Source organism: Nerophis lumbriciformis, linkage group LG06 (genome assembly GCF_033978685.3).
Source record: "Nerophis lumbriciformis linkage group LG06, RoL_Nlum_v2.1, whole genome shotgun sequence".
NCBI lineage: Eukaryota > Metazoa > Chordata > Actinopteri > Syngnathiformes > Syngnathidae > Nerophis > Nerophis lumbriciformis.
In genome coordinates, this window is record NC_084553.2 from 38,104,257 (window position 1) to 38,120,453 (window position 16,197).

Here is a 16,197-nt window from a genome sequence, read left to right on the forward strand (position 1 = left end):
GATGATGACGATAATGGCTTGATTCTGGAGAACCATACCAGTGGACTTTGCATCACAAGTGATGACTTATAGTTTTGTCATAACATGATTGGAATTATTCTGCTTGTTTTACTTATCATACTGTGGTGTTATCAGGAGCCAAGGTCGAAGGTGTTGTAAAGCCCAGAGATATACTGAATGTTCATCTATGACGTAGAGGAGATAACACACTCCCAACCAGTCAAATACTGAAATCCTGCCCGACAGCAGAGATTTTAAATCTGTAACTTCATGGTTGAGTTTGTATCAAGATGTTTATTCTTTGTGGCCCTTTATGCAGTTACTCACATAAATCACATCAATGCGCTCTTGAAAACTGGTTTAAAATGCAACATTTGCACATACTGTAAGCCTATAATTATGTATGACTTTGTAAGTTAAATGCAGTCTATAATTGTTTATCCGTTTTGATTAACCATGTTTTCTCAGTGTAATTGTGTAGTAAAATAAAAATATGTATTGTATTAAGTGCAAAATGAAGAAACCTCTATATACTGTATATGTACTTTGATGTCAGCTGGGATTAAGCCTTTATTCTTGTTCCTAATTAAATTGTATTTGACAAAAAGTATTAAAAAAATAACTATGTAAATGCAGTAACGTTAACTACATAAAGAAAGACACACAACCTTTGTTGACCAGTTTTTAATGGACACACTCCTTTCAAATGAAGGAAGGTAGTCAAACAAGCAGTAAAAAGAGGCAATTGCAAAGCAATCATCCAATATATTTTGGGGAGAATGTTCGGCTGAGGTAAGGCAGCAAAACAGACTCCAGCACAATAAAGGTTGACGACCATGATCACGCCCCTCTCCATAGAGGCAGAGGGGCACACACACACACACAAATGGTCACCTCCTACAGGAGAGTGTCTTGCTGCCCACGTTTCCCCAAATGCAAAGTAATAAAAACGTTACCCACAACTCAATGAGATCTACGACTTTCACTTTGGATTTCAGTACTGTACCGATTTGAAAAGTGAAAGCTCAGGTTGTCACGTTCAGAAGTCTGTCATTACAAAATGGCTGCTATTGGTCTTCTACTTACTGTGTAAAGGTTTCTCCAAAACAGCCTATCAAAATCTTGCTCCTCTGATAATGCTGAATATAAGTTTTAAATACTATTCATGAACAGCTGACATTGTGTATTGTAAATAAGAATTCCTGCCTGCACACAGGCCTGAGACACATCCTATCAGTCCACAGTTTGGCGTCTCATTAATTAAACGCATCGCTGAAAAAGCGTTTGTGTCCACCACCACTATTGTTGCCGTAACCGCGGCCGCCGCCACCACCACCGCCGCCTCTGCGGAAGCCATTACCGCGCCCCCCACTTCCCCCAAAACTATGTCCCCTTCCGCCTCTGAATCCTCCTCGTCGATCGCCAAAGCTTCTGTCGCCATAATTGCTGTAGTGCTTCTCTTCCAGCTCGGGCAGCTCTGTGGCCACGGTCAGCTGCCAACGGCGACCATCACTCCAGGCATCCTGTTGACCAATCAAACGGACAGCAATGACTAAAGTTGGAAACAAATACTTAGGGCCTGATTTACTAAGATCCAAATACCACGGGCTAAACAGCATGTGCAATCTATAATGTGTACTCTATGTGGGCATGTTGCTTGTGATCTACTAACACTGCGTCTACAATTGTAAAGTGGTGCAGACCGCCTTATTTAAATGAGCATTTTACATGTACTATACAGAGCATCACCACAGGGACACTCATTTACTGCACATCCATGTTATCATGCTCCTACCTGCGAAAATGTTGCTATGTTTTCAGCGGGGGGTGCTGGAGCCTATCCCAGCTGCATTCGGGCGGAAGGCGGGGTACACCCTGGACAAGTCGCCACCTCATCACAGGGCCAACACAGATAGACAGACAACATTCACACTCACATTCACACACTAGGGCCAATTTAGTGTTGCCAATCAACCTATCCCCAGGTGCATGTCTTTGGAGACGGGAGGAAGCCGGAGTACCCGGAGGGAACCCACGCAGTCACAGGGAGAACATGCAACAAGCAGCAAATACTGCTGAAGACCCCTCCCCCCTCTCTTAAAGCGCTCAGCGGCAGCTTTGTTTTTGTGACAGTGAAAAACAAACAGGAAAACCGTTATCAGGGCCAATCATGCAAACTGGACGGATACGTCCTACCCCGCCCCACAAATAGATGGCAGTCTTGTGGGAAACACTCAGTCATGACAGGGCGGCCTTTAAAGTCCCACAATTAGATGTTCTTACCTGAATCTCTTTGACTTTGTTGGCTGGCACGTCAAAACAAACTCCCTATTGGAAACACAGTCAGGTTAAAATGAGGACTTTTTATGTAAAAAAATAACAGTTATTATAATTCAGATAAAGATGGGTAGAACGATATTAATATGTCATATCACAGTTGTTATGACAGTATTGTCAAAAATATATACTATTTTATATTTCTAATGCTTTAATTTTCTGTTTGAAATTAAAAATTAAAATAGACCTGCAATATACTTTCTTGGCAGAAGAATCATCAAACTTCTGGCTTCTTCAATCAATCAAAGGGCTGTACAAGCCACAACGACATACCGTATTTTCCGCACTATAAGGCGCACCTAAAAACCACAAATTTTCTCAAAAGCTGACAGTGCGGCTTATAACTCGGTGCGCTTTATATATGGATAAATATTAAGATTCATTTTCATAAAGTTTCGGTCTCGCAACTTTCGGTAAACAGCCGCCATCTTTTTTCCCGGTAGAACAGGAAGCGCTTCTTCTTCTACGCAAGCAACCGCCAAGGTAAGAACCCGCCCCCATAGAACAGGAAGCGCTTCTTCTTCTACTGTAAGCAACCACCCGCCCGCGTAGAAGCAGAAAAAGCGCGCGGATATCACCGTACGTTTCATTTCCTTTGTGTGTTTACATCTGTAAAGACCACAAAATGGCTCCTACTAAGCGACAGGGATCCGGTTCATGAAAAGACGCAATCTCTCCATCCGCACACGGATTACTATTTCACAGCAACTGATATTCCTGTGAACCGCACTGTGGATACAACGGGAGCACGTACGGTGAATATTCGCACCACAGGGAATGAGAAGTCATCCTTCACTGTGGTTCTAGCTTGCCATGCTAATGGCCAGAAACTTCCACCCATGGTGATATTCAAAAGGAAGACCTTGCCAAAAGAGACCTTTCCAGCCGGCGTCATCATAAAAGCTAACTCGAAGGGATGGATGAAGAAAAGATGAGCGAGTGGTTAAGGTAAGTTTAAGTTTACGCGAAGAGGCCGGGTGGCTTTTTTCACGCAGCTCTGTCCATGTTGATATACGTATGTTTGTGATTGCACATTTGCGTACATTTTGGGAGTGAACAGAGTTGTTAGAATGCTGGTTTTTAATATATTATTAAAGTTTGACTGACCTATCTGACTGTTTTTTTGACATTCCTTTAGCGCAGTTAGATGCGGCTTACAACACGGGGCGGCTTATAGGTGGACAAAGTTTTGAAATATGCCGTTCATTGAAGGCGCGGCTTATAACCCAGGGCGCCTTATGTTGCGGAAAATACGGTACTCGGCTCAGATCCCAGATCTTAAGTCATTCTTTTTAGTTCAGTGTTTAAATATGTTTATCTTCTTTTGTTTCGATTTGTAAAGGTTTTAGTGGGTCTTTTTAGATGACCGGAAAGATAGGTGTTCACTTCCTGTTCTTTGTGTTATATTTCTATGAGTATAGATTGATTACTCTGTGCTAATAGAGCCCACACTGTTGCTTCAATGTGCACAACTGAACACCTTAGTTGCTCAGAGTACCGTATTTTCCGCACTATAAGGCGCACCTAAAAACCACACATTTTCTCAAAAGCTGACAGTGCGCCTTATAACCCGGTGCGCTTTATATATGGATAAATATTAAGATTCATTTTCATAAAGTTTAGGTCTCGCAACTACGGTAAACAGCCGCCATCTTTTTTCCCCGTAGAAGAAGCGCGCGGTGCATGCTGGGATATGTGACGTTTCATTTCCATTTGTGTGTTTATGTAAAGACCCCAAAATGGCTCCTATTAAGTGTGTTGTCTGTCTAATTATAAATAATGCAGACGAGGCGTGTTAACTGAGTTCTCAACGTTTTCTCACAGCGTGCTCATAACCACATTCGAACTCCCAGCATACAACAACGCTTCTCAGGGCTACCGCGCATGCTCGTAACTATCGTTGCATGCTGGGTAGTGTAGTTGTTATATTTGCTAGCTCATAACAGCACATTGAGAGACACGCTTACGCGCTTAATTCAATACTCGCCGTCATTCCGGGTGGATTGACAAAAGACCTCCAGTCGCTAGATATTGGTGTCAACAGGGCATTCGAAGCTAGACTGCTAACTGCGTGGGAACTTCTCAGGGCTACCGCGCATGCTCGTAACTATCGTTGCATGCTGGGTAGTGTAGTTGTTATATTTGCTAGCTCATAACAGCACATTGAGAGACACGCTTACGCGCTTAATTCAATACTCGCCGTCATTCCGGGTGGATTGACAAAAGACCTCCAGCCGCTAGATATTGGTGTCAACAGGGCATTCGAAGCTAGACTGCTAACTGCGTGGGAACAATGGAAGACAGAAGGCGAACACACCTTCACTAAGACGAGGAGGCAGCGCCAGACGACGCCAACATCTGCCAGTGGATCGTAAATTTGCCCAACTTTTCACTTCGGACACCGAAGACGAAGGATTTACGAATGAAGAATAACTTCAGAAAGTGAGCGCTATGTTTATTTTGTGTGTTGTGACATTAACGTTCGAGCAACATTATGTTGCTATTGCTCTGCACTATTTTGAATTTTACTATGTTTGTGATTGCACATTTGCGTACATTTTGGGAGTGAACAGAGTTGTTAGAACGCTGGTTTTTAATATATTATTAAAGTTTGACTGACCTATCTGACTGTTTTTTTGACATTCCCTTTAGCGCAGCGTAGGCGCGGCTTATAGTCCGGGGCGGCTTATTGGTGGACAAAGTTATGAAATATGCCATTCATTGAAGGTGCGGCTAATAATCCGGTGCGCCTTATAGTGCGGAAAATACGGTAATGTGTTTATACAAGTAATATCTGCTAATATATGATAATGTCTGCTTGTCACCTTATTGTGATGTCAAAACAGGTTTTATATCAGTTTGTTGGTAAACAATGATAAACAAAATGAAGGGGGAATTTTTGTCAATATCGTGAGGCGATTATATTCTGCATTTACCAGTGTATGATTATATTATATCGCAGTGACATGCAGCCATCTGAGGGTAGTTGTAACTATTATTATCATTAGTATTCTTGGTCATTTTAAAACTGCTACAATACACAAATACATTTCAGCCTGATCACAAAATAAGGATTAAGGGTTGCTGTGCTAAAAGCTGCTACATGGTTTGCAAACCCTTTATATACAGGCCAAACATACCATTTTCCCTTTCAGGAAGTTCATTCTATGAATGTGGTTTTCAATCTCCTCTCCAAGTTGTTCTTTGATGCTTCGCCAAACATAACCCAAATTATCCAACTCCTGAGTACATGTCAACTTCAGAGTGTTGAAACCCTGGAAAAAAACAAACGGCGGCAACATATCAAAAAGTGAAATACATTTCAATGATAATAAACAATGAACTTCTGAGAGCTGCAGTAGATATGAAAGCAAAATTATTGCCAAGCTCTGGTAAACAAGGTGGCAGAAACGAGCAATACTTGATTGAAAAGCAAGAGATTAACTTACAGCATCAGAATTGAGAAGTGACCTCTGCTCTAGACTGGTAGCTCCAGAAATGTGTGCCAATGCAGCGGCCAGCGCGTTTGCAGCTCCTCTTGAATCTATGAGCTTCTCTGCAGCCTCTCTGAAGTACTCAACAGCAGCAGCTGGAACAGAGTCCAGACACCTGGATGAAAAAAAAAAATCTGACAATTCCACACCAACCAGCATCGGATTCCAAACAACTTTTGTGGTATAATAGTAGGGCTGGGCGATAAAACGGTATCAATATATCGCAATGGACATGTAATCAGTATCAATAAAAAATGCGTTCCGAAACAATCTTTTTTTCTTCATCATAAGAAACAGGAAGTTGCGAAGCAAGGTTGGTTGCATGAACAAAGACACGCTAATGATCAGTGGGTTTGACATACAAACAGCCAATAAGGTAACAGTATGAACTATCAAGTTTGGTTGTGCCATCGTTGTGTCCTTGGGCAAGACACTTCACCCTTGCTCCTGATGGCTGCTGGTTAGCGCCTTGCATGGCAGCTCCCGCCGTCAGTGTGTGAATGTGTGTGTGAATGGGTAAATGTGGAAATACTGTCAAAGCGCTTTGAGTACCTTGAAGGTAGAAAAGCGCTATACAAGTATAACCCATTTATCATTTATTTATCTTGTCGTCTTGCGGTTGAGTCTTTGGATGGAGTGAGAAGACGAAGCAAAAAGAAATGCTGCAGACAGCAAATAAATTGTCGATAAAACAGCAAAAGTCACCTCAACACTATGGCAGTTTATAGGGTTTTTTTTTCTTTTATTAACGGACTGTTGTCAGATTAAGGTGTTCGTAATCCGCTCACCATATTTCAAACATTTGCCTCGAACAAAAAGCCGCTGCTTCGTGTACAAGCAACTAGGGATTTTCATTATTTTTCTTCCATTGTATCTTCCGACCAGTAAGCATGCAGAAAATTACAGTGTGAGAAAATTCACATTGTATATTGTAGACAATTACATCCTGAGAAAGCTATTGGTAGTTTTTTTTCAAGGCAACAGTCAAAATTGACAGAACACCGGCACTGAACATGCAGAAAATAGTACCTCTCAGGTTTCTCTAAGTTTACATGTTCATACTTTGTACTATCATTACACTTCAAGCATTTCATCCCATTCCTTACTTTTGCAACTTAATTTTAAAGACACTATATTATGTGTTCAATGTGATATTAGAATTGAATGTTTGAATGTTTTCCATGGTTTTGTTGCCATTTCCTTTCCGCCTTGATAGGTGAGGGGATTATAATTACAAGATTACATTTTAAATAAAGTTAAAGTGAATAGTTAAAGTACCACTGATAGTCACACAGTCACTAAGTGTGGTGAAATTACCCTCTGCATTTGACCCATCCCCTTGTTCCACCCCCTGGGAGGTGAGGGAAGCAGTGAGCAGCAACGATGGCCGCGTTCGGGAATCATTTTGGTGATTTAACCCCCGATTCCAAACCTTGATGCGGAGTGCCAAGCAGGGAGGTAATGGGTCCCATTTTTATAGGCTTTGGTATAACTCGGTCGGGGTTTTACCTCACTACCTACCGATCTCAGGGCGGACACTAACCACAAGGCCACTGAGTATGCTAAAAAGGTTTACATTTAATATATTTTTCTACTGGTCCTTATTTTCGATAGGTTATACAAAATATGAATAATCATCAATATCAGGAATATAAAACTTATATCGTGATACACTTTTCAACCATATCACCCAGCCCTATATTAGTAGTGGGAGTTGTTGCCCCATAATTGTAGCATGCTCAGTAACATTGTGCCTCAAACGCACTTTAGAGCATCCTTGCTTGATGACTTGATGATGTCATTGGCTGTGGGAACGCCGACTCGCCTGAATGTGAGGCCCTGCATCAATACAAAAGACATTTAATATTTTCTTGACGAAATCAGCAATGGTTTTACTTCAGATGCACTTCCAGCATAGCTTCTGCAAAAAGTTGTTTTAATATGTTGGCTTAAAGTACCAGTAGAGTGGAAAAATAAGTTGACTTCATATGCTTAATTGTGTTCATTGTATCTATTAAACCATATCCAATTGTATTTACAATCTACAAAGTATGTGAAAATACCATCCAAACCTCACAAAATGCCACAAATTCAGTCAGCTATTTTGAATACTCCGCTTCGAATACCTTCAGCTATTTCCGGAACTTGACGTCACTGTAGTAACGCTTCTGCACTATGACCATGTTATCAGATCAGTCATACTGAAAATACGCCACAATTAGAAAGACATGGAGAAAGAGATGTGCTGTCTATAATTCACAAGCCTTATGTACATACATTTTTTTATTTTATTTTAAATAAGTAAATAAAATCAAAATCAAAATCTCTGTGAGATTGATACTATTTTGATCATATCTATTTACTCGCAAACTTTGTAAGTCTTTCTGTGTCATACATCAGATATACTTGTATATGATAATAGCTTCAATATAGCAGCAACTTGTTTTTCCACTCTACTGATACTTTAAAGAGAGGACACTTACAGCTTTGTTTTCTACGTAGCGCAGCAGGTTCTCTTCTCTCTTCTGGTACATACAAATGCAAACTCCGGTCCTTCCAGCTCTGCCAGTTCGACCTGAGCGATGAATGTATGACTCCACATCCTGAAGAGTGTAGATGACACACAATCTCAATTATGACAATATAACTTGACAGTAAGGCTTAAAAAACACATGCAGTAGAAAATACCTTGGGTGGAGAACACTGGACCACCAAGTCAACTTCAGGGATATCTAACCCACGGGCTGCCACGTTTGTGGCCACCAAAACCTCAAACAATCCGTTTCTGAAGCCTTTCAATGTTGTCTCTCTCTGTTTTTGAGGGATGTCTCCATGGAGGGACTGGGCACTCTGGAAAGATGTCAGAAGTGTGACACCAAAGCAAATGATGTGACACATGCCGACGCGACTGCTTCTCCAAGAAGTCAACGGCTCCTAAAACTCTAAATGAGTTCTGTTGTGCAAAAATGGCTTACCTGCTTGATGGATGCACTCAATGAAAGTTCATTGGCCTCTCTCTTGGTCTCACAGAAGACTATGGTTTTGCCATGGCTGCCGCTGTACACCTGTATCACATCTCCAATCACCGCTGCACGCTGTGACCAGTGGCACGCTATGGCCAGATGCTATAAAATGTGAAAAAGAAGAGACCGTTACTGTTGTCATAGAGATAACTCAAAATGGATAAATAATTGATTATCATTATAATAATAACAACAACAATAACAACAATAATAATAAGGATGGGAGAATCTCTCCATGAATGTTCTAAAGTCTTGTTTCAATGTACTGGTCCAAGGGCTCTCAAAATAGCGGCCCGCAGGCCCAAATTTTATCGCCCTCTACTAGGAATGTAACGACATTAAAATTTCATATCACGGTTATCATTATTATTGCGCAGTTGTTAAATGTGCTCAAAAGTAACTTATACTCAGTGAAATATTTTGACCAGGATACTTATAATAAAATAACAAAAATAAATAGACACACTGTTGGAAAACCCACTTTTTTTCTTATGCCTCACTGATTGAGTTTAGTCTTAGTATTGTATCTGTTTTAATAGCTAAGCTTTTATTGATTTAAATTTTGGTTTGTAACGCAGCACTTTAAGATTTATTTACCGGCAACGGAAAAGCGCGTAGCAAAATCTATCATTATTATTGATCATTTTTGGCAGGCGTTGTTGTGGCCTCCTCTCCTCCTCTGTTCAGCGGCCCATGAACACAGCGTTAAAACACCTCCGTCTCACAATCCTTTCAGTATCGAACAATCACTCTGTGCTAAGAGATCACAGCTTGTAGGTTCAATGTGCATTATTCAATATATTAGTTGCTCAGACAGATATACTGTAAGTTTACATCGGGGTATGTTTTCTAATGGGAAAATACGTTAATGTCTCTTGTTTTCATTTTAGCATTTAAGCTAGCAAGCTGGCGCCAGTAAATTCACGAGTTTATCAAAGAGCAGATATCAATCACAATTGTTGCCGCAGTTATTAGTATTACCGGTACTATTAACCATCTTTAAAACTTCATAGTTTCGTGTAATTGCGGCCTGTGCACACTGTGTAAATAAAATAATTTCTGACAATCTCTGGTGAACTCAACAGTTTAAATGTATACAATTTTGACATTTAATTTTACATAAGGCCTACTGTAACTCAGAGCTGCTGTAGTTGCTGGTAGAAGTAGTAACTAACTTTATCATGTGGTTAAAACGTGATTCTTAAAAGGGGAACGGCACTTTTTCTTGGAATTTTGCCTTTTGTTCACAATCATTATGAGAGACAAGAACACACTTCTGTTTTTGGGGGGAATTTTAAAGATGATAAACGCTTGGAAGATGCAGCTAATGGGAGTCACCATTGTAGCCGTCAAAGCCCTCTAAAACAACTTCAAAACCCTCAATCAATGTTTTGTATTCACATTACAAGTCAATAAATAATGTAGTAACAGACACGTTCATAACAATATGTAATATGTGTAAGATTTACTGTATTTTGGTCATTTTAATTATTGCCGGAACTAATTCTTTGGCGCATTTATTTCCGTTTCCATAGCAGCGCACGTCTGACTTCTGGCAAAAACCCCTGCCAGAAACAAACACGCGAGTGTGTTCTAATCATGGCAGATTCGGTAACAAACAACAAAGACGACTATTTTTGGACAAATGAGGATTCGCAACCTTATCTTTTTTAATCCGAATTTTTCTGAATTTAGAAGCTAGCACGAAGGAAGAGTGAGACGTTGGAGAGGGTGAGGTGAAAGTAAATCGAAGCTTCAAAATGTGGAACTTGAAGCAAAGCTATTTTGACATAATTGGCGTGCTTAACCATAATTAACCGGAAAATGATTGGTTTAACTTTAATTTCCCTTGCTTCATTTCCGTGGAGCCTTGGCGTGCATTTAAGAGCGCACTGCTGTTTTTCGATGGCGTCAGGTGTGGACAATATTAGAGACAGACGCATTTGTCTCATACTAAAAGTATACAGCGAAGGAGAAAAACTATTTGATGTTGCTTTCATTTTGTTAATGCAGTGTCCGTCAGCTGCTGTGACAGAGTTAATGATGTGAGGAAACATGCAGCAAGCGATGTGTCGAGAACGTTGTCACAACTTGTTTATAAAATATTTGTTTACTGGGATGCTCACTTGTCCTTTATTTAACTGCAAACTGTATCAGTGTTTAAATAACATAAATACTAGCTATAATGTTTTGTCATTTCATCAAATTGAACGCAGGCTGTGAAGATTGTGTATTCGATGTGAGAGGTATCACTCCTGTTTTTTTTGTTGGCCAAACTGTTGGTGTTGTTAGAGGAAAAACAACGATTGTTTATTAGACTTAATTTTCATTAGCCAAACTGTTTTGTTTTGTTTTGTCATCAAAAAGTAAACAGAAAGTTGTTTTACATTACTTGTGTTTTTTTCATTTCATAAAGTTATTTTAAAAACCATTCATGTGACTTAGCATGTTAATATTCATGGTGTATAGTTATTTCTGCTCAAACTCTTAATGGATTTGTCCCAATGCAGCATGTACACGTACATATGAATGTACATAACTTAAAAAAAATACGTCTACCAAAATGTAAAAATACAGATAAAGGCATTATGTACTGAGAAAAAGCTGACATCATATTAATGAACAAAAAAACTAATATTTGTCTTCAATTATATGGATAACGTGTATCTATAGCCTTTTTATTCGACATTACAAATTACATGATGGTGTCACGTTCACACCCCAACACTGTTTTACCTAACATAATGAAAAATCATGATTTCAATATTGATAAAAAATAATCTTAATTATTATTTTGGCCATAATTGGCCGTCTTTGTGTAAGACTAGATTTCATACACGAACACTATTTTTGTCTAAATGGACAAGTGCAGTTATGTCTTATGGCCATCAAGTGCCACCTTGCAAAATTCTTTCATTTGTTTTTATTATCTCTTATGTCCATAAAGTGCTATCTTGCATAATGTTCACATTTATTTATTTTCATACCATGACATCCCTAGTAGAAGACCCCTGTACTGTTCTGTGTAGATTTAGCCCAAAGTCCCATAGCTGGCATTTTTTTTTTTTTTTTTTTAAACCAGTGTTTCCAACCTTTATTTAACTAAGGCACATAATAAAATATCAGAAAGTATATTCCTGTTATATAAAAGTCAACCGGTGCTTACAGATTAACTATATACTGCCATCTAGTGGAGAAACATTTAATTGTTCTGCCGGTCACTATATGTTAGGGCTGCGAATCTTTGGGTGTCCCACAATTCGATTCAATATCAATTCAATTATAAATCAATTTTTTCGATTCGACGCGATTCTCGATTCAAAAACGATATTTTCCCGATTCAAAACGATTCTCTATTCATTCAATACATAGGATTTCAGCAGGATCTACCCCAGTCTGCTGACATGCGAGCAGAGTAGTAGATTTTCGTAAAAAAGCTTTTATAATTGTAAAGGACAATGTTTTATCAACTGATTGCAATAATGTAAATTTGTTTTAACTATTAAATGAACCAAAAACATGACTTACTTTATCTTTGTGAAAATATTGGACACAATGTGTTGTCAAGCTTATGAGATGGGATGCAAGTGTAAGCCACTGTGACACTATTCTTTTTTTTTTATACATTTCTAATGATAATGTCAATGAGGGATTTTTAATCACTGCTATGTTGAAATTGTTACTAATATTGATACTGTTGTTGATAATATTAATTTTTGTTTCATTACTTTTGGATTGTTCTGTGTCGTGTTTGTATCTCCTCTCAATTGCTCTGTTTATTGCTGTTCTGAGTGTTGCTGGGTCGAGTTTGGTTTTGGAATTGGATTGCATTGTTATGGTATTGCTTTGTATTATTTTGTTGGATTGATTAAAAAATAAATAAATAAATAAAAATCGATTTTTGAAAAATGAGAATTAATACTGAATCGTACAACAAGAGAATCGCGATTTGATTTCGAATCGATTTTTTCCCCACACCCTTACTATATGCCACTGGCATGGATAGGTGTACAAAGACACATTTGCAGTAATCAAAGATTTTTCAGGCCAAATCCATAAATTTGGATGATACAACACAGGGTGTCATTTCTGGCCCTCAGTTTTTTTGTTGGCCCTCCACATGTTCTCAAAATTACATGAATTCATTAATAATGATGTATATTAAATATAACAACTTTGTGTTGCGGGCACAACCGCGGAGTCCGCGGATTATCCGCGGATCGGGCGGATGAAATTAAAAAAAATAAGATTTTATCCGCGCGCGGGTCGGGTCGGGCGGATTAATTAGATTTTTTTTTTTTTTTTTTTGCGGGTGGCAGTTAAACCAATTCGGAAATATATATACATAGTTAAATGTTGTTACCCACATACGAAAAACGAGCAGGCACCTGCTGCATATGCCACAACAGAAGAAAAAAAAAGAAAAGAGATGGACACTTTTACGGAGCGGAGAAGGGACGCCTCGCCGGGGTCCGGGGAGAGGGCCCCACCGGGAGCCGTAGCTGAGGCGATCCGCGAGAAGGGCCCGACGCACGTCCAGGGTCACTACCGCACCCACCGCACCCCGCCTCGTCCGCCTTCGCCGCGGCCGGCGTCACGCGCAGCAGGTAAGCAGCTTACCTGCCCGCCACCCCCGTGGCCGGGGGCTCGTAACATGGGTCACTCCGCGCGCTCCGCCCGCGCAGCTTACCTGCCCGCCACCCCTGTTGCCGGGGGCGCGTAACAGGGGTCACTCCGCGCGCAGTGCGCTCACGAAAGGGGTGGGGCTCACCCTGGTTGATATAGACAGCAGGACGGTGGCCATGGAAGTCGGAACCCGCTAAGGAGTGTGAAACAACCCACCTGCCGAATCAACTAGCCCTGAAAATGGATGGCGCTGGAGCGTGGGCCCATACCTGGCCGTCGCCGGCAGCGAGACGCGCTTGGAGGTGCGCTCAGCGCGGCTCCCATATGATTGCGCACTGGTGTGCGTCTGGGTCGTGACAGCGTGGCACGCGAAAGTCTGTGCTGCAATGGATCAGTCTCCTTTCTTTAACAGGCAAAAGCTTTATAACCTCACCATACCTGCCAACTTTTGAAATCAGAAAAACCTAGTAGCCAGGGTCCAGGGGCCGCAGGCCCCGGTAGGTCCAGGACAAAGTCCTGGTGGAGGGTTCAGGGCTTCGCCCCCCGACGCAAAATGATTATTAGCATTCAGACAGGTTAAAATGTTGCTAAAACCATCACTTTTCTATCAGTCACAGTGACTTTTCAAAACAAAAATTTTACAGCAAAAATCATATGGGTTGATTGACATGTTCATTCTGTAAGCTAACTTCAATAGTTTGAAATTATTTTGACAGTTAATGCCAGTTATCCTGTCAACCTTTCACAAGACTTCAATTTGTTAATTGAAAGTATAAACAGTATAAACACTTTTTACAGTAAACAAATGGTAAAACAGTACTAAACAATTCCATATAAAAAAAAATTGGTGTAATTATTAACTTTCTGTCCAAGCTTGTATAATCTACTGCCTTGTTCAATTGTAAAAAATATTCTGTGCCTAAAATTCACATTTCTATCACAATTATCATACTGTAAACATGGTAAGCTAACTTCATTAAAATGAATAGTCCTGTCAATAGCATGGAATTACAATTCAAATGTAGTTTTTTTGTAAGCCTTTCAAAAGAATTCAAAATATGAAAAATTAATGAAAACTAATTTAAGCCATCAGACACTTGAAAAGTGGCACATCACATCTCTAATGTAATCATTTGAACTTTTCAACAGAAATAGCACTGCAAAAATATTAAGGACATACTTCTGTATTTTGGTAGTTATGCTGTCAACATTTAACAAGATTTCTTCAACTTGGACTTGAAAGCATAAATAGTATAAACACTTTTAACAGTATGTCGTGCTGTGAAATACAGCAGACAGGATTGCGCACCAAACACGAAGCAAGGCCAAAGCGCATCGTGCAGGAGAACAAAGGACTTCTTTCATTTAAGGTTTGTGATAAACCATCAAACTCATTCGTTAAAAGGACTCTATAGTAATATAAAGCGAATTTTTCTGGACATTATCATGCAAGAAAAGTTTATTTTTGGGACCGCGATCACCGCGTAATGATTTTTAAAGGTTGCATTACAAACATTTAACTGTCCCATGTGATCAGCCAGTGCGATTGGAAGTCCATGCTCAATTATTGCCTCCGTAAATAAAACTTCGGGCGGGTGCGGGCGGGTGCGGGCGGATGGCGGGCGGGTGCAGTTCTGATCAAACGTTACATCGGGTGGATGGCGGATGGTTGACGACTTTCTGACGCGGTTGCGGATGAAATAAATTGCCTATCCGCGCATCTCTAGTTGACACCTATTTTGGCCCATTTTGAATATGCAGCCCTTGGTGGACAAAGTTTAGACACCCCTGTGTGGAACACAAACAATGGTGCCTGTCCTCGTTGCAGTTAAGTAGTGCACTTAATTTTTTCCTCAAAAGCTTCATCAATAACCAACACCAAATGACAAAATGTGAAATTGTTCAGCATTAACTATGCCCATTCTCAGCTCCAATTCAAACGCACACTTACTTCCACAGTTGTTGCAGCTCTCTGTGATTTCTTACCAATCAGGTCAACACGTTTGCACTCTGGTCTCATGTATTTCTTGGCCACATCATAGACCCACGGGGGGCATGTGGCCGAAAAGAGCAAAGTCTGGGGGTTGGAGTCGCCATCTGGAGGGGAACATGGCCATAAGCACACAAAGGCACGGTTGTCATTGAGAAAGAGGAATGAAATCGATCGTTTTGATGGGACAAAATGCTACGGTGCCTCTTAAGGTACAATTCTAAATTTGAGAAATTAATAAATTGGTCACACATTAACAGGAAGATTAATTCATAATTAAAAAAAAAAAATGCAAACCACTTTCCCCCCGCCACAGTCAACATTTGTGATACCTTTTTTGTAGGAGGCGGATAGAATTTCTTCCACTTGCTCAGCAAATCCCATGTCCAGCATTTGGTCTACTTCATCCAGAACCACGTGCTTCAGTTTAGTCAGGTCCAGTTTATAATTCTGTATGAGGTCTCTGATCCGACCAGGTGTTCCAACCAAAATATCGATCCCACTCCGGATAGCATCGACTGCAGAGTAGAAGCATTCATATTTTAATAAATTATACTTTTAAGTTTACTTGTAAATGACTTAAACTACTATTTTAAAATTGTGATAGAGTCAGGTAAGGCCAATACAGACTTTTTGTTTTTGTTTTGTTAACATTGTGAGAATAATTATATTCTTTATTTTCTCAATGAATAATACATGAATCTCAACTATTAAGAACCTATGTAGG

General features: G+C 40.0%; 2 protein-coding genes across 2 annotated transcripts in view; one reads left to right on the forward strand and one right to left on the reverse strand.

The window, feature by feature from the left end:
* The window catches only part of chs1 (chitin synthase 1), a 49,692-nt gene extending 48,730 nt beyond the window's left edge, over window positions 1–962 (forward strand). Inside the window, exon 35 of the mRNA XM_061964251.1 lies at window positions 1–962. Within this exon, the coding sequence (XP_061820235.1) occupies window positions 1–72 (72 nt within the window). The 3' untranslated portion in view covers window positions 73–962.
* ddx21 (DEAD (Asp-Glu-Ala-Asp) box helicase 21) overlaps window positions 670–16,197 on the reverse strand; it is a 27,877-nt gene continuing 12,349 nt past the window's right edge. The window contains exons 7-16 of the mRNA XM_061964252.1: window positions 15,803–15,988; window positions 15,432–15,577; window positions 8,807–8,956; window positions 8,520–8,681; window positions 8,315–8,434; window positions 7,597–7,670; window positions 5,787–5,946; window positions 5,478–5,612; window positions 2,284–2,328; window positions 670–1,523 (exon numbers count right to left, since the gene is read on the reverse strand). Of these exons, the coding sequence (XP_061820236.1) occupies window positions 1,257–1,523; window positions 2,284–2,328; window positions 5,478–5,612; window positions 5,787–5,946; window positions 7,597–7,670; window positions 8,315–8,434; window positions 8,520–8,681; window positions 8,807–8,956; window positions 15,432–15,577; window positions 15,803–15,988 (1,445 nt within the window). The 3' untranslated portion in view covers window positions 670–1,256. The remainder of the gene's footprint in view (window positions 1,524–2,283; window positions 2,329–5,477; window positions 5,613–5,786; window positions 5,947–7,596; window positions 7,671–8,314; window positions 8,435–8,519; window positions 8,682–8,806; window positions 8,957–15,431; window positions 15,578–15,802; window positions 15,989–16,197) is intronic.